Source organism: Mobula hypostoma, chromosome 19 (assembly GCF_963921235.1).
Source record: "Mobula hypostoma chromosome 19, sMobHyp1.1, whole genome shotgun sequence".
Lineage (NCBI taxonomy): Eukaryota > Metazoa > Chordata > Chondrichthyes > Myliobatiformes > Myliobatidae > Mobula > Mobula hypostoma.
This window is the reverse complement of record NC_086115.1, coordinates 53,250,579-53,270,005: the sequence shown is the minus strand read 5'-3', so window position 1 is coordinate 53,270,005 and position 19,427 is coordinate 53,250,579. Positions and strand designations below refer to the sequence as shown.

General features: G+C 41.4%; 1 protein-coding gene across 1 annotated transcript in view; it reads left to right on the top strand.

Annotated features, from left to right (window-relative positions):
* btbd16 (BTB (POZ) domain containing 16) overlaps nt 1-11,914 on the top strand; it is a 127,935-nt gene extending 116,021 nt beyond the window's left edge. The window contains exons 16-17 of the mRNA XM_063071117.1: nt 6,840-7,028; nt 11,549-11,914. Of these exons, the coding sequence (XP_062927187.1) occupies nt 6,840-7,028; nt 11,549-11,617 (258 nt within the window). The 3' untranslated portion in view covers nt 11,618-11,914. The remainder of the gene's footprint in view (nt 1-6,839; nt 7,029-11,548) is intronic.
* Nucleotides 11,915-19,427: the final 7,513 nt, after the last annotated feature.

Genomic DNA, 19,427 nt, shown 5'->3' with positions numbered 1-19,427 from the left:
TCTGCTTTATTCTGTAGCCTTGAACTTTCTATCAATTCCATTAAGCACAGCTCAGATACCATATTCCAGTTTGCTGATAACACCACTCTTGTAGGCCAGATCAAAGTTGGTGATGAATCAGCATATAGGAGGGAGGTAGAAAATCTGGTTGAGTGGTGCCATAACAACAACCTCTTACTCAGTGTCAGCAAGACCAAGGAGCTGCTTATTGACTTCAAGAGAGGGAAATCAGAATCCATAAGCCAGTCCTTATCAGAGGATCGGAGGTGGCGAGGGACAGCAACTTTAAATTCCTTGGTGTTATTTTGGAGGACCTGTCCTGCACCCAGCATATGAGTGCAATTGTGTAGCATGCACGGCAGCTCCTCTAGTTCATAGGAGTTTTTGAAGATTAGGCATGACATCTAAAAATTTGAGAAGTTTGAATAGATGTGTAATGGAGAGTATATTGACAGGCCTGGTCTTGGATAAGAAATCCTACAAAAAGTAGTGGATACAGCCCTCCACACTGCCTGAGGATAAAAGGTAGAAACGAGTCAGTACAGTGGAAAAGAACTTTGACTAGTGGCCAATCGACATTTGAGATTGATTTGCAAGAGCAAATTAAAGGAAGGCAGGGACAAGCACTGTGGGCATCGTTGCAACAGCCATCATCTAAGTAGACATAGTCAGGGAGGTGATCTTGAGGCTTCAGTCAGAGAAAGCAATGGAAAGAAAAGCTCAAGTTTCTTCGTTCTTTTCTTTATATCTACTCAGCTAGGACAGTAGAGATGCCAGGCAGGATAGTGGAATGCTCCTCTTGCAGGATGTGGGACGACAGAGAGATCTCCAGTGTCCCGGAGGACTACAACTGCGAGAAGTGCATCCAGCTGCAGTTTCTAACAAACCATGTTAAGGAGTTGGAGCTGGAACTGGACGAACTCCGGATCATTCAGGAGGCTGAGGGAGTGATAGATAGGACATATAGAGAGGTAATTACACCCAAGATTCAGGACACAGGAAACTGGGTGACAGTCAGGAAGGGGAAAGGGGATAAAGAGCTGGTGTAGAATATCCCTGTGGCAATCCCATTCCCCTCAACAACAGGTAAGTCACTTTATCACTTTGGATAATGGTGGTGGCAAGAGGTCCTAGGAGCGGACAGTCACAGTGCTCCGGATGGCTCTTGACGTGAGTTGGCAACAGCATATGATGAACGTTGAGCTCTATAACGACCTACAGATGCTCACCACTAAAATCGAGGTGAGAAGACTGCAACTAGTGGGGCACTGTCTACGCCATCCCGAGCTACCTGCCAGCTTAGTCATCATATGGGAGTCCAAGCATGGGAGGATGAACCCTGGGCACCCTCCCAAGACTATGGTCAACACGCTTCTCAAAGACAGCAGCGCGGCTAATGCGGATGAACTGAACACACTGATGAGGGAGAGGGAGAAGTGGAGAGTCCATCACCGTGCCCGACGCTGGCCCCCTAGGCCTGAGTCGACGTAGTAGTAGGCATCACTGAATCATGGCTGGAAGAAGATTATAGCTGGGAGCTAATGTCCAAGGATACACATTGTATCGAAAGGACAGGCAGGAAGGCAGAGAGGGTGACATTGCTCTGTTGGTAAAAAATTAAATCAATCATTAGAAAGAGGTGACATAGGGCCAGAAGGTGACAAATTAGGAGAATGGACAAAGAAAAGACGTACGGAATACAGTGTCAGGAAGTGTATGGTTATGCACTTTGGTTAAAGAAATACAAGGGTTGACTATTTTCTGATAAGAGAGAAAATATTAAAAACGGAGGTGCAAAAGTACTTGGGAGTCTTTGTGCAGGATTCCCTTAAGGTTAATTTGCAGATTGAGTCTGTGGTGAGGAAGGCAAATGCAATGTTAGCATTCATTTCAAGAGGACTAGAATATAAATGCAAGGATGTAATGTTGAGACTTTATAAAGCACTGGAGAGTCCTCACTTCGAGTGTTGTGAGCACCTTTAGAACATAGAACATAGAATAATACAGCACGGTACAGGCCCTTCAGCCACAATGTTGTGCCGACCCTCAAACTCTGCCTCCCATATAACCACCCCCACCTTAAATTCCTCCATATACCTGTCTAGTAGTCTCTTAAATATCACTAGTGTATCTGCCTCCACCACTGACTCAGGCAGTGCATTTCACGCACCAACCACTCTCTGAGTAAAAATCCTTCCTCTAATATCCCCCCTTGAACTTCCCACCCCTTACCTTAAAGCCATGTCCTCTTGTATTGAGCAGTGGTGCCCTGGGGACGAGGCACTGGCTATCCACGCTAACTATTCCTCTTAATATCTTGTATACCTCTATCATGTCTCCTCTCATCCTCCTTCTCTCCAAAGAGTAAAGCCCTAGCTCCCTTAATCTCTAATCATAATCCATACTCTCTAAACCAGGCAGCATCCTGGTAAATCTCCTCTGTACCCTTTCCAATGCTTCCATATCCTTCCTATGGTGAGGCAACCAGAACTGGACACAGTACTCCATGTGTGGCCTAACCAGAGTTTTATAGAGCTGCATCATTACCTCACGACTCTTAAACTCTATCCCTTGACTTATGAAAGCTAACACCCCATAAGCTTTCTTAACTACCCTATCTACCTGTGAGGCAACTTTCAGGGATCTGTGGACATGTACCCAAAGATCCCTCTGCTCCTCCACACTACCAAGTATCCTGCCATTTACTTTGTACTCTTCCTTGGAGTTTGTCCTTCCAAAGTGTACCACCTCACACTTCTCTGGGTTGAACTCCATCTGCCACTTCTCAGCCCACTTCTGCATCCTATCAATGTCTCTCTGCAATCTTCGACAATCCTCTACACTATCCACAACACCACCAACCTTTCTGTCGTCTGCAAACTTGCCAACCCACCCTTCTACCTCCACATCCAGGTCATTAATAAAAATCACGAAAAGTAGAGGTCCCAGAACCGATCCTTGTGGGACATCACTAGTCACAACCCTCCAACCCGAATGTACTCCCTCCAGCACGATCCTCTGCCTTCTGCAGGCAAGCCAATTCTGAATCCACCTGGCCAAACTTCCCTGGATTCCATGCCTTCTGACTTTCTGAATAAGCCTACCGTGTGGAACCTTGTCAAATGCCTTACTAAAATTCATATAGATTACATCCATTGCACTACCCTCATCTATTTGCCTGGTCACCACCTCAAAGAACTCTATCAGGCTTGTTAGACACGATCTGCCCTTCACAAAGCCATGCTGACTGACCCTGATCAGACCATGATTCTCTAAATGCCCGTAGATCCTATCTCTAAGAATCTTTTCCAACAACTTTCCCACCACAGACGTAAAGCTCACTGGTCTATAATTACCTGGACTATCCCTACTACCTTTTTTGAACAAGGGGACAACATTCACCTCCCTCCAATCCTCCAGTACCATTCCCGTGGACAACAAGGACACAAAGATCCTAGCCAGAGGCTCAGCAATCTCTTCCCTTGCCTCCTGGAGCAGCCTGGGGAATATTCCGTCAGGCCCCGGGGACTTACCCGTCCTAACGTATCTTAACAACTCCAACACCTCCTCTCCCTTAATATCAACGTGCTCCAGAACATCAACCTCACTCATATTGTCCTCATCTTCATCAAGTTCCCTCTCATTGGTGAATACGGAAGAGAAGTATTCATTGAGGACCTCGCTCACTTCCACAGCCTCCAGGCACATCTTCCCACCTTTATCTCTAATCGGTCCTACCTTCACTCCTGTCATCCTTTTGTTCTTCACGTAATTGAAGAATGCCTTGGGGTTTACCTTTACCCTACTCGCCAAGGCCTTCTCATACCCCCTTCTTGCTCTTCTCAGCCCCTTCTTAAGCTCCTTTCTTGCTACCCTATATTCCTCAATAGACCCATCTGATCCTTGCTTCCTAAACCTCATGTATGCCGCTTTTTTCCACCTGACTAGATTTTCCACCTCACTTGTCACCCATGGTTCCTTCACCCTACCATTCTTTATCTTCCTCCCTTTTGGGCCCCTTATCTTAGAAAGGATGTGCTGTTACTAGAGAGGGTTCAAATGAGGTTCACAAAAATGATTCCAGGATTGAATGCCTTGTCATATGAAGAGCATTTGATTTCCTTTGGGCTTGTATTCACTAGAGAATGAGCGGTGACCTCATTGAAGCATATCGAATAGTGAAAGGCCTTGATAGAGTGGATGTGGAGAGAATGTTTTTTATGGAGGGAAGAGTCTAAAACCAGAGGACTGAGCCTCAGAATAGAAGGGAGTCCTTTTAGGACAGAAATGAGGAGGAATTTCTTTAGCCAGAGAGTGGTGAATCTGTGAAATTCTTTGCCACAGGCAGCTGTGGAGGCCATGTCTTTATATATATTCAAAGCAGAGGTTGCTAGATATCTTGATTGGTCAGGCATGAAGGAATGTGGGGAGAAGGCAGGAGATTGGGGTTGAGAGGAAAATTGGATCAGCCATGATGAAATGGTGGAGCAGGTTCGATGGGCCAAATGACCTGTTTCTGCTCCTATATATTGTGTTCTCATATAACATGTCCACTTTTTACTTTAAAAGCCTTTCTCAAAATGATGGACTGCCATTGCAAGGACACAATATCCCTTTGGTCTAGTTACTAGAGATCTTTAAAATGCACAATGAATGCTCATTTTAGCGTAAATGTTTGCAAGTTACAGAAGAATGAAATCTGAATGCCAAGAGCAGCCAGGCAGTATATGCGTATATGTAAGAAAATAGCGAGAAAAAGAACTGTGGCCTCTATTATGCATAATTGTAGACGTTCACTAAATTAATTTACAGAAAGATCAAATGAGTATATGTAGCTCTGTCTGTCAATATAATTATGTAATATTTGCATTTACAATGCAAATTAGATGAAAATATTCTGCAAGTGATCTGGTTCAATTTGTTCTAACTTAATTAGCATTAGTTAAATATTCACAGCATTTTATCTTTCATGTCTGCCTTTTATCTTTTAAAGAAAATTGAATAATATTGCTTTGGGGTAAAATAATAGTGTCATATTAATCCCCATTATCTTAGCAAGAAGGGATCAAGATGGTGATCATGTTCGCTACGGTGTTTTAGTAACATAATTTAAATAATAAAATCGGGTACGCAAACTGAACACAGGACAGCTGGCTGATAAATAGTGGCAAGCGTGAACAGAGCAGTATGGTGCGATTATAAGCTGTTATAACTTCAAATTGTTCAGATATTTTTCCCTATTGTTGGAAAACCCAGAACATGGTAGCATAGTAGTTAGCACAATTCTTTACAGTACGGGTGAAATGATTTCAGTTCCTGCCGATGCCTGTCAGGAGTTTGTATGTTCTTCATGAGACCATGTGGGTTTCCTCCTGGTGCTCCAGTTCCCCCCCCCCCCCACCCCACAGTCCAAAGACATTCTGGTTAGTTGATTAATTGGTCATTTTGAATGGTCCCATGATTAGGCTAGAATTAAATCAGGGAATTGCTGGCTCAATGGGTCAGCGGGGCTGTATTCTGCGCTGTATCTCAATAAATAGATAAACATGAAAGAGAATGGAGGCAGTCTGCTTCGGCAGTCAGGTGGTTCTTACAGAACTGCTTGAAAGTTGGAGAGAGCAGGTATGTTCCATTCCATTGCTAAACAAATTTTCTACAGATGACAAGCTCTGCTTTCTGCCACTATTTACCTGAAACAATCTGCCTCATCCCTCTCCCTAAAAGGTTATTCCCAATTCATATTGTCTCCTTTCAACCTTATGTTATCCGCTTCTCTCTTTCAGTTTCAAATCTGAACACCCATTTTTGCTCAAGGTTGTCACTATCCTTCTGTCTGATTTATCGGACTTTGACTCTGCCTACCAGTCCCTAGTCTTAGCTATTTTGGCAAGAGCCATTCCTAAAGGTCATTGTTTGCTCTCCTACACAGTCAGCAATGAGTCAATCTTCTTGTTATGTGCACAAGTACGTGTAGACACAGGTGCAATGAAAACCTTACTTGCAGCAGCATCACAGGCAAATGTAATCAGGTAGATTGCATTGTTAAGTGAAGCATAAATTAAGCAGAATTTATGCACCATTTTGAAAAGAAAGAACACAGCTAGAACAAAAAAACTGAAATCCATTGTAGCGCTAAGTGATCAAAGTTGTGAATGTGTTGCTATGCTGAGGTAGTGATTAATGTTGTGAAGGTTGATTCAAGAACTGAATGGTTGAAGGGAAGTGGCCATTCTTGAATCTGTTGGTGTTGCACTTCAGGTTCCAGTACTTACTGCCTGATGGTAGTGTAAGAATAGGATAGGCCAGATGGTGAGGATCTTTGATGATGGATGTTGCCTTATGCAGATACTACTGATGGTGGGGATGTATTGAAACTGAGTTCACTGCTCCCTGCACCTTCATACATTCCTGTGCAATCGAGTTGCAATACTAGACTATGATGCAACCAGTCCGAATACTTTCAACAGTACATCTGTAGTAGTTTATTAAGGCATCAACCCATTATCCGGGACATGCCCTCTTCTCATTGCTACCATCAAGGAGGAGGTACAGGAGCCTAAAGACACACACTCAACATTTAACATTTCAGGAACAGCTCCTCCCCCTCTGCCAACAGATTTCTGAATGGACAGTAAACTCATGAACATCACATCACTTTTTTTGCTCTCTGTTTACACTACTTATTTAATATATATACACACACAGTTCGTATTGTAATTTATAGTTTTTTCATTTTTTTTATATTACATTGTACTGCCGCCACAAAACAACAAATTTCATGACATTATGCCAGTGATGTTAAACCTGAATCTGAACTCTTGATTTTATTGCTGTTCCAGAGATTAAATCATGCAGATTCAAATATACCTTTTGGAATTACTGAACGCAATGCTTTCAGCTTAAGACAGGAACGTAAAGTGAAATATGAAATCCTAGTACAGACAGAAATAGATGAAGAATGGCAAGTATTTACAACTGGTTACTTATGCCAGAAATTTGGTGTTACCAAAATGTCCTGCCAAAGCCAGGTAAGTCATTGTTTTAACATTATTAATAATTATCTTTTTTAACCCACCAACAACTGCCAAAATGGAACCTACTAATTAAAAATTAACAGATTAACAATCCATTATATGTGGATGCAGTCATTGCCAGCTGATTTCTGAATTTAATAATTGACCAGGGATCAAAGGATATAAAGACAGTGAAACTAGGAGTAGGAATATCAATAAATGTTTTGTTGTAATTGCCCCAAGCTGTTTTTGAGTTTTTCTCTGACTACTTGCACCACCTGTGTAAACCTTCATAGCAGACATATATCTAACTTCAGAGGCAAAGGGAAATTCAATACGAAACAGGTCCTTTGACCCAATTGTTCCAGGCCGACATCAGCATCCTCTCTGCTAGTCCTAGATGTCTGCATTCGGTCCATAACCCTTCAAGCCCTTGCCCTCTGTGTACAAATCCAAATGTGTCTTAAATGTTGGAATTGTACCTGCCCTGACCACTTCCTCTGGCATATCATTCCATGTACTCATTACCCTCTGTGTAAAGAATTACTTCTCGGGTCTATTTTAAATCTCTCCCTCTTATTTTGTACCTGTGCTCTCTAGTTTTGTCTCCCCAGCCCTGGGGAAAAGATTATGACTGTCTTCCTCATAATTTTATAAACTTCTATGAGGTTACCCTTCAGTCTCTTGTGCTTCAATGAATAGTGATACATCATGGCCATCCTCACCCTGTAACTCAGGCCCTCTAGTCTGGGAGTATCCTCATGAATCTTTTCTGCTCCTTCTCCATCTTGACTACCTTTCTTATAATAGGGTGCCGGGCGACAGCGTGGAGATACTTCTCTGCCAAAGCAGGTGTGAGGTGCTCCTTCCCTCCACTAGCCTGCAGGTTAGCTTGGGCAAGATGTCGCACCTGCTCAGTCCCGCATCAGGGTCACGTGAGGCCATAGGAGCAGGTGATGAGCAGCTGCGATCACAAGTCCTGGTTATACAACTACTGCCTTCTTCACCACCTTTTCTAACCGCGTGTCTGCTTTCAATGAACTGTGCTCTTGTACTCCCAGCTCCCTCTGTTCCTCTCACTTCAAGGACTCCTCATCTCATTTTGCGATATTTATTGCTTATTTATTTATTTTTTTCTTTTTGTACTTGCACAGTTGGTTATCATTTGCACACTGGTTTGCCCAAGTGGGTGTGATCTTTCATTGATTCTATTACAGTTATTATTCTATTATGGATTATTGAGTATGCCTGCAAGAAAATGATTCCATGTGTATGTATATGTACTTTGGTAATAAATTTACTTCGAATTTTGTCAATGCTCTGATGTATGTTGTATAGATTCTACCCCAGTCTGAGTGTCCAAACCACTTTACGTCACACTCATCTAAGTTTAAATCCATTTGCCATTCCTTAGTCCATCTTCTTAACTGAACAATACCTATTTGCAATTCATTGTTACCTGCTTCACTTTCAACAAGATAATATAATATTTTCAGCAAATTTACTATGTGCCACATACAGTATATTAACATCCAAATTATTATATAAGTAATGAATACAGAGGGCTCAACACTGAACCCACTAGTCACATACCTTCAGTTGGAGAATTGACCAACCATCAGCCTCTGCTACCTGATATCAAGCCAATTATGAATGCCTCTCATAAACTCCCCCTGATTCCCATGCAACCAAATCTTCCAGATGAGTCTGCCACATGGGACCTACTCAAAGGTTTTACTAAAGTCTGTATGGACATAAGCACTGCCCTACCTTCATCTATCCCTTTCGTTACCTCTTTGAAAAACTCTGAAAGATTCATCAGACATGACCTCCACAATGAAAGTTGTGCTGACTATTCTTGATCAGGCCTTGACTATCCAAGTGATGGCAGATCTTGTCCCTCAGAATTCCCTCCAGTTGCTTCCCTCCTGCTGAAAAACAGTATCACTACCGTATAATTCCCTGGCCTGTCCTTGTTACCCTTCTTGGACAATGGAACAACATTGGAACAACACTTTCCATTCTTCAGGAATTTTACCAGTGGTTAATAATGAAGCAAATGTCTCTGCAAAGACCTCATCAATTTCTTCCAAGGTATCCATGAGGCCTGGAGGTGCATTTGGTCTTGTGCTTTAAGGCTGTTACATTTCCTTCCTCCTATTATGCATATGTTCCAAGATCTCATTACTTATTATCCCCCATTTCTTTGGCAGCCATGATTTTCTCCTTAGTAAACACTGAGAAGAACTAGACATTAAAAATCTTATCTACTTCCTGTGGTTCCACATATAGCTGCAGAAAATGTTGTAGAACATACTGTAATATTAACAGTAAACTGGTTCCTTAAGGCAGCGGTCCCCATTCAGCGGGCCGCAAAGCATGTGCTACTGGGCCGCGAGGAAACGATATGATTTGGCGATAGGAGTCAGCTGCACCTTTCCTCATTCCCTGTCATGCCCACTGTTGAGCTTGAACGCACGCGAGGTCATTGCCCGCGCATCGTCCATGTCAGCGCAGTAAGAAGATCAACTCCTCAAGCTTACAAATGATGGCGGGCTGAAAAGTATGTTTGACATAACGTCTCTGCCAGCATTCTGGATCAAAGTCAAGGCTAAATATCCTGAGACAGCTACGAAAGCACTGAAAGCGTTGCTTCCATTTCCAACATATCTCTGCAATGAATGCAACGAAAACTAAATTGCGGACTAGACTGGACATAAGGAACCCCGTTCGAGTATCGCTGTCTCCCATCGCCCCTCGATGGGACCATGTTGTTGCAGGGAAACAAGCCCAGGGCTCCCACTGATTCAGCAATATTGGTGTGTTGCAGTGATTTTGTATGTTCATACGGGGAAAATATGTGCTGTGTGTTTAATATCCAAATGTTACTTAAATGTTATGATGCTATTGACTTATAAGTGACATACAGTAATTGACTTATCATTATATTCACGTGAGGAAAATATGTGCTGTCTGTTTATTATTAAATTCGTTAGATAAACCCTTTTAGAAAGGAAATTGAGTGTATTAGCCACTAAAAAGTGACTTATAGTTGACTGATCTATATTCCGGTCGTGATTAACACCCCTCTCTGAACAGAGTAGCCAAAAACAATTTGTAGGAAAAAAATCGGCATGTACACGCATGCGCAAGTCACGCATGCGCACACAGGTGCCCGCGCAAGGCTTCATGGTAATTGTAGTCTTCTCGGGGTAAACACAATGTATTTGACAGTTACTCTTGTCCGTTGGCAACCCTACCACCCCGCCCCCCCCCCCCCCGAGTCGGCCGGTCCACAAGAATATTGTCAATAATAAACTGGTCCACGGTGCAAAAAAAGTTGGGACCCCTGCCTTATGGTTGTCATAGCCAAGGGGGTAGTGGGGATAAGCTCCCACTACCTATTAAATGTCCCCACTGAAGAGCCTCTGACAACCAAGTTCAGCTCTAGGCCTTCATGTGTGACTTAGCTACTAAGCCCAGCAGAACAGTTTCTACTGACAGGAGAAGAGGAAAAAGTGGGTTATTGGCACCTTAAAACCAGTTGCTTTGGGCAGCTTGCCAGCTCATCTAGGAGAGGAAAACTCTGATCACAAATCTCCTTTGCCTTGCGGCTATACCCACTTACAAGGAAGACCGGGAGTAACCCCAAGGAAAAATACAGAGTTGGAGTTGTACGTTGAATTCAATGTTGACTGACAATACCTGTGATGATCAATGTAGATAGCTGAGACGCAACATCTATGGTAGACACCAACGAACTGAGGGTCTCAAAAAGTGTCTGGGAGGAGACTAGGTTTCTAAGCAGTCAGTCTCTCCTTAGTCACCTTTTGGCTGTAATATAACTTAAAAATTTTGGGATCATCTTTAACCCATCTCATACCCTCTACTTGCCCTCCTAATTTCATTCATAAGTCTGCTCTTAAACTGTATATTTGTTGAGGAATTCATATGTACCCAGCTGCCTAAATGCAATGGATGCTTCCTTCTTTTTTGAACAGAGCCTCGATGTCTCTCGTCAGACAGGTTTCCCTATCATTGGCATGTCTAACCTAACAGGAACAAGCTTCCCCCAGACTCTTAATGTGACCCTTGTAAAAGCTTCCCATTTACCTACCGTTCCTTTGCCTTTAAATAATCACCCAGTCGACCCCAACTAGATCCTATGTAATACCCTCAAATTTGGTCCTACTCCAGTTCAGGACTTTAATCAGCACCTTCTTAACCTTTTTTAACCAGTACTTTTCTGCTGATCATTAGCTTGCTGCTGACATTAATGAAGCAGATGTTACTGCAACAGTCAGAAGTTTTGTTGGGGACATTGCTATATTGTGTTTTGATACATAAAGTCTGTAACAGCTGTAAGATATTACAGCTCTAAGTACATATTCTATTCATATCTATCTAGCTTTGCATAGAAATGTTTGACTTCACATTGCCAGAAGTAAATCACCAAGCAATATAAACATTGTGTATGCGTTTCATTCTTAATTGTTTATCAAAGAAAATTAATGATCCTTATGTTTTTTTTTCAGATTCTGTTAGTGGATAGACTGACAATGCCTGTTTATGTGACCTTTGCTCTTCTTTTTCCTGCAACTTGAAGAAATCAAGTAAAACAATAAGAAATCATTGAAAACTTTGAATATCAATGTTCACATCATGATTGTTTGATCTGGTATTTTCATTCTGCAAGGGATGCAATATTTCCCCCCCTCCACCTCTCTTTGGGAGTTTTCTTTTGATAAACGGCTTTCTGAAAAGCTGTTGTGATTTTTTTTGTTAAAACTTTTAATTTCAATGGTTAATTCAAAGGCCTTGGTTAAAAACAAATGAGAAATACAGTACTAAAAATACACAGCAGAGATAAGGTTCTCTCTAACTCTGACAGGAAGGAGTTATCTTGGTTATACTGGGAAAGATTAAAGGTCCCCAAATAAATCCTGACAACATAAATGAGCTTAGATAGGAGATACATCTCTGTCAAAAGAGGTGTACGGTGCTCTTTCCCTCCACTAGGCCACAGGTGATCCTTGGGCAAAGTGTAGCACCTCCTTATTCCCCAATCAGGGTCACATGAAGCCATGGGAGAAGGCAATGGATGGTCATATGAGCAGTTGGTGCATATCACAAGTCCTGGTTATGCAATCACTGACACCAACCAATCTCTGAAAAGTTTAATAATGACTGGCACCACCCATCTTGTAAAGACACTACGTGGAAAGACCATGATTGCCCATGTCATACAACAAGGCACATTACAAATGAACAAATGAAGAAGCTAGTTCAGCATGATATACTTATGTCCACATTACCTTCATCCAGTTCAAGCAAATTGGGAAGACGGTGTAGAAATATATTCAAATCATTGAGATCTTTATATATTTAATTTTATGATATAACAAAATTGAACCTATTAAATCCCATAGTGCTTTGCTATATGCTGAGTGTCTTCATGACAGGAGGCATGTAATGTTCTGGATCATTGTGTAACTAAGGGGAGGGCCTTGGGAAGTGCAGCTGTGTTGAAGTGGAAGAGCTGACCTGAAGAACATATAACGGTCAAAGCATAGCCTGAAAACTTGCATTAAAAAGCAACTTGGTAAGCTGTAAATGAGAATCAGTCTCCAGCCATTGAGGAGTGGAGATGTTTCTTATTATTGCTAGCAATAAATATGACTCTGAACAGATCCAATATGTTTTTGATTCTTTGTTATAAGACCTAGTGAAAGGTACATGACAATGGAATCTTCTGATCAATTGTCCAGCCTTGAAAATGTTCACTTTGTAAATATGTTTATTGCTCTTCACTTGTGAATGGAATAAGTCACTCTCAAACCCATTAATATATTTTATTTAACTGGGATTTTCATAAAGGTTCATAAAAATTTGCAAATGGTGAGCTGACCAACTGAATCAATTCTTAGCAACCTTCAGTATCCTGTCAAGATGAAGATCAAAACCTTTGTGTATTTAGACTAATATCGTTCCAAAAACTTTGAAGCAGATGATACCAAACAAGTGGAAAAAACCAGGGTGCTGAGAAAGTTTAAGTTTGACTTCTGTTGCAATTAAGATGCTCTGTAAATCTAAGTAGAGCCTTGCTTTTTTAATAACATGGTTTAGAATTGAAAAAGAAAGATCAAGTCATAGAAATCATCTGCATTTTTTGCAAACTGAGGCCAATATTTCAAAGCTGAACTCAGCCCTCTTTATAATTCAAGGCTAGTTACCATTTTTAGAACATTTTCTTTAAGCTGAAAGCTGAACATTTTAATATATAATTTTTGGATGAATAAACTCAGAGAATAATGCAGCCTTTTAGATTCTTTGTGATAACATCAACTAGAAATATTCTGCAAACAGAAACCGGTATTCATTTCAAAAAGACCTGATGATTCCTTAACAAGTGAACTGATCCAACTTTACAAGGAAACCTTTATCTTAGTTAATGAGTTTGAGAACACAATGGTCCTTTCTGATGTAAGATGCGGGGGTGGCCTGAATGTCTGCATCTCAAATGATGGCACGATGAAAGAAAAACTGACAAATGCTGAACATTTAAAATTAGTTGCTTTCAGGGTTTTAATAGAAATATCCAAACTTCAGAAAGATTTTTAAAAAGGGTCCATGCAATATTTTCCAGGACTGTAAACATTTTGTTTTTAACTTTTGAGAGAATCATCTGATTGTATGAGCAACTGTTCATAGGATATCCTGCCTGCAGATTCTATTTAAGCACTCCTTTGTTGGCAAACCATAGAAATATCTAAACGTTTTGGTCTGCCTCTGTGAATCCAGTCGGCACAGCACTTCTATTTTCCTCAATTTTATGCAATAACTTCAAGTACAAGATATCTTTTTCAAAGCTTAAAATTTGTTTTTACTTTCCTGAAGTAAATATTGCTATATCTTCATAAACAAAGTTTTACTTATTATCAAAATAGCCCTGTCCCATTGTTATCTGTTACCATAAACCACTGTAGTTTTTTGCTATAAAGAACTATATTCAACCACTAATAACCATGAACATTATATGACTTGGTTGTATATAAATTATGCATGAAGATTCAATTTTTCTCTATGTTCAGATGATTTCCACATTAAATTGCTCAGGTAGGATGACTCACTTGATCAACACCTACCTGACATTGAGAATAAATATTAAAACCCTTAATAATGAGCAATGGCTAATATATTCAATAACACAAGAAATTCTGCCGATGCTGGACATATAGAGCAACGTACACAAAATGCTGGCGAAACTCAGCAGGCCGGGAAAGGAGAAGGGAAGGCGCCAGAATAAAAAAGTGGGGGAGGGGGAAGGAGCAGGAGCTACAAGGTGATAGGTGAAACCAGGTAGCTGGAGATGAAGGAATCTGATAGGAGAGGAGAGTAGACCATAAGAGAAAGGGAAGGAGGAGTGGCGTCAAGGGGAGAATCCACCACCACCCTCTTCTTTCTGGGATCCAGCACTACCCTCCTCCATCTGGCAGACCTTCCAGTTCCCCTCCATCACCACCCTCCTCTTCCCCCTCATCCTCACCCTCAACAATTTTCCTTCAGGTCCTCCCACTTTCTCCAGGCCCTAGGGATAGCACGAGCCCCAGCAATGCCTGCCTTTTCACTGGCTATGCAGAACAGTCCATTTTCCAAGCCTTCCCTGGTAATGCTCCCTAACTCTTCCTCTGATACATTGATGACTGCTGCTTCATGCACCCATGCTCATCAGTTTAATCAACTTTGCCTCCAACTTCTGCGCTGCCTTTAAATTCACTTGGTCCATTTATGATGCCTGCTCTCCCCTTTCACGATCTCTTTGTCTCCATTTCTGGAGACAAATTGTCAACCATCTTTTATAAAGCTACTGATTCCCATGGCTATCTAGGAAATACCTCTTCTCATCCTGCCTCCTGTAAAAATCCTAGTCCTTTTTCTTAGTTCCATTGTTTTCACAGCAGCTGTTTGCTGGATGACGCTTTCCTTTCCAGGACATGAGATGTCCTTCTTCAAAGAATGAGGTTTCCTTTTCTTCACCATTGATGCTGCCCTAACCCACATCTCCTCCATTTCCCATTCATCCATGCTCGCTCAATCTTCCCGCCTCCTTGACAGGGATAGAGTTCCTCTTGTCCTGATCTACCACCCCATAAGCCTCCAACACATCGTTCCCGCAAATTACACCTTCTCCAAAGGGATCCTACCACTAAACAAATCTTTACCTCGCCCCCCCCAGTTCATTTTCCACAGGCATCACTCGCTCCATGATTCCCTTATCTATTCATTCCTCCCCACTAATCTCCCTCCCAGCACTTATCCCAGTATGCATCCAAAGTGCTACAACTGCCCATTCACCTCCTCCCTCACCTCCATTCAGGGTTCCAAATAATCCTTCAAAGTGAGGCAATTCTTCACCTGCAAATGTGCTGGACTAGTCTCTTGTGTCCAATGTTCCCGGTGTGGTCTCCTCTACATCGGTGAGGCCCGTCATTAATTGGAGGACCACTTTGACGAGTACCCCCGCTCCTTCCTCCAAAAGCGGAACTTCCCAGTGGCTGAATATTTTAATTCCAATTCCCATTCACGTTCTGATATATTCGTCCATGGCCTCCTCTTGTGCCATGATGAGACTACCTTCAGGGTGGAGGAGCAACGCCTTATATTCCGTCTGAGTGGCTTCCAACCTGATGGCATGAATATCAGTTTCTCCTTACAGTTAAAAAAAAATTCCTTTCCCTTCCCCTCTTTTTCTGTTCCCCACTGTGGCCGCTTACCTCTTCTCACCTGCCTATTACCTCCTACTAGTGCCCCTCCTCCTTCTTTTTCTTCTGTGGTCCACTCTCATCTCCTAAAATGTCTTCCTCTCCAGCCCTTTACCTTTCCCACCCACCTGGCTTCACCCATCACTTTCCAGCTATCTTCCTTCCCTCCCTCCCCCCACCTTTTTATTCTGGTGTTATTCCCTTTCCTTTCCAGTCATGAAGAAGAATCACGGCCCAAAATGTTGACTGTTTGTTCATTTCTGTGGATGCTGCCTGACCTGCTGAGTTCCTCCAGCATTTTGTGTGTGTTAATATATTCAATGCCAGTTAAGGAACTTCAGTTAGAATTTGGGATGTTAAAACAACACTGAAATCAAATTGCAAGCTGGACAGCACAAGAAGCTATCTTTTATAATCATCAGTAAAGCAATAAGAGTGATAAGTCCATGGTTTTAGGAGTGAAACATAGAAAACAAAGACCTTTTTATATGCAACATTACCCTATGAACTTAACATCATCCTACACAATCTAATGATTAGAATCATGACTTCATGCTTTTGAATTCCTCAATTTTAAATACTTCCATTTTCTTTGTAATATCTTTGTAGTGGCTATATGGCTTTATAATTATCTGTACTTCGGAACCTCACTCTGATAGATTGATACTTCACCTCTCAAGATAGGATTATTCTTATCTAGTGATTATAGTGATTAGGTTGTGTAAAGGTTGGAAGTGCAGGCTATGTCTGTATCTACATATCATACTCTTTTTCTGCATGCAAAAATAAATGTACACTTAAAGGGTTCAGCCTCTGCCTAGAATGGTCTCCAGTTCATTCTTTACCTAGAATAGAATTCTAGGTAAATTATTAATATAAAATACTTACCCATAATGCTTTGTTTCATTAATTCACATGTTCATGGGGAATATTAATAAACACTGTTTCCAGTTAGTTACTCTGGATGCAAGTTCTGAAATAAAACTGGCCATTTCCCCACAATATTTCCAATGAACTCACTTTGATCCTTCTCCCATCATCCACCTGTAATAGTTATATTTCCTGGCCCATTTGATTCATTGTTCTTCAACCTCTATATCCTTCTCTAATTATAATTAAATCATAATTATTGATTTGGAATCTATTGAAAGACCTAAATCAGGATTCCATTACCCAACATTACTTCTGATATAAAGTCGTCTACATTTTGATTACTTCAAAGCCAAATGCTTGAGGATTCATTTCCAAATATGCAATTAACACGTCAATTCTATTAAATAATTTCCTTACAGTGTTCCCTCTAATTTCTTTTTTCAGCTGCATAGACAAACCATTGGTCTGAACAGGAAATTTTTACATGACCTGAAAAATGTGCGGCACTTTATATGTTTTTATTGTGATAAGCAAATTTAGAATGAATAGCTACATGGGAAAAAGGGGCTATGTGTGCACAGCATTTCAGTTATTGCGCAGCCACACACTCGTGCAGTTTAGAGGGAACAGTGCTTCCTTACATTTAGCGTTGAGGAATTCTTCACGGATGGTCCAGACGTTATCGTTACCGACAAAAGGGGCAAAAAAGAATGTGAAATTTTTTGTTTAAACTGCAAATGCTGTAAATCTGAAACAAAGGAAGAAAATTCTAGAACGTCTCTGTGGCGTCTCTTGAAACAGAGACAGATTTGATGTTTTATGTCCAGGACCCTTCATTGGAACTGGGGAAGAGAGAAAACTTTTATTTTTGCCAAGAGGGTAGGGAAGGGATGGATATAACAAAAGGAAAATCTCTGATAGGATGAGACTAGGTGGCTAAAGATAAAAATTAAGGTAAATTCAAGCAGCCCATTGTCACAGTTTCTTCTCACCAGTCATTGTCACCCTACCTCATTTTGTTGTTTCAATGAAGAGGTTCAAGCAACCTACCTACTATCAAAATGCTCAGGTAGAACTGTACTAGAACCACCAGCTACAGATGCAGCTAATTCAAGAACCCAGTCCTCAGCTCTACATGGGATATTATGTGGATTCAAAGTTTTTGGGTATCTATTCCTCTAAGCCATTTGTTCATATTGCGTGGGGGTACATCAAACTGGCTGAAGACTGGATTCTGAGATGGCAGCAAACACACAAGGAGGCTGAGATGGATGGTCTATTCAACACTTCCAGGTGAACATGTTTCTAAATGCTTCAATATTGTCTTTGGTACTCGCACACTGAGTCCTGCCATTACTGAGCAGTAAGGTGAATTTCTCCTGCTCCTGAGGACCTGCAGATCCTCATGACCCTCTCTGTTGTCTTCTCTGTTCTTCTGACCTACGCAGGTTCTCCCACAACCCTCTTTTTTTTGACAATACTATAACCCGACCCCCAATCACGCAGTTTATTTCCCTCCCCTGCCTACCCTATCTGCCCATTGCCAACACACTCCTCTTAATGTGTGGCCTCCCCCCTCCCCCATTGTGGCCATCTGCCCACTATCCTCCCTTATTTGCTTCCACTCTTCACCCTTTTTCATATCAAATTCCATAATCTGTAGCCCTTTGTTGTCTCCACACCACCTCCTATCTTCTGTCACTATCTCCAACCTTCCCTCATCCTCCTACCATTCAAAAATTCCTCACTTGTTTGCTAGCTCTTGCCCCAACCCTCCCTCTCACTTCTTCATACCAGCTATCCCCTCTCTATTCTTCCAGACCAAATAAAGGGTCTTGACCCAAAATGTCAGCCGTCCGTTTCCTTCCGACTTGCTGGGTTCCTCCAGCAATTTGATTCTGAAGCTATTCCATGTGGAATGATTGTTGCATGACTCAAGTCCTTGGTGTTAATGTGAGACTTTATCTTCACAAAGACTGTGCATTGGTTATTTCTGTCAAAGTCATGGACACGTACATCTGTCATATGTAGACTGCTGAAGGTGACTTCATCCTTTTTGGTTCACTGCTACCTGTTATAGACTCAGTCTCGCAGTTACATCTTTCAGAATTTGACTATCTCAGTCAGAGGACATGCTAACAATGCACTGATGATAATGAATATTGTTCTTTAATTGATGCAAATAGCTAAGTTACTGAGTCATGAATTTAATTGGTCTCTATAACTGACATCCTCTCCCTCATGGATCATCTGGGATACCTAATGTGTATATTTATTTTGGAAAATAACATCTCTGGAATAACAAATGTTCTCTTTGCAATATAAACATTCTGTTCTCATCTTTTGGAGAGTCTGCTTTTTAAAACCTATCATTGGTGTCTGATAATATGGAGATAACAATTGTTGGTGCTCTTGAGTTTGATTACATCATCAGATTCTAATAACATTTGTGAAATTCAGCCTCAATTTAAGGCATCTGTTAGTCTTGCGAGACCATGGATCTGTGTCTGGAAAGTCTTCACTCTCCAGGGCGCAGGCCTGGGCAAGGTTGTATGGAAGACCAGCAGTTGCCCATGCTGCAAGTTTCCCCTCTCCACGACACCAATGTTGTCCAAGGGAAGGGCATTAGGACCCATACAGCTTGGCACCAGTGCAAAAATGCATTCTGCGATATTGAGTACTATAAACAGATTCACATGACCAATGATTTTTAAGATAGAGTTTCTTTTTTAAAAAAAACAGGGACACATCTAATTCCTGTCAGCTTTCAATGTCTGTT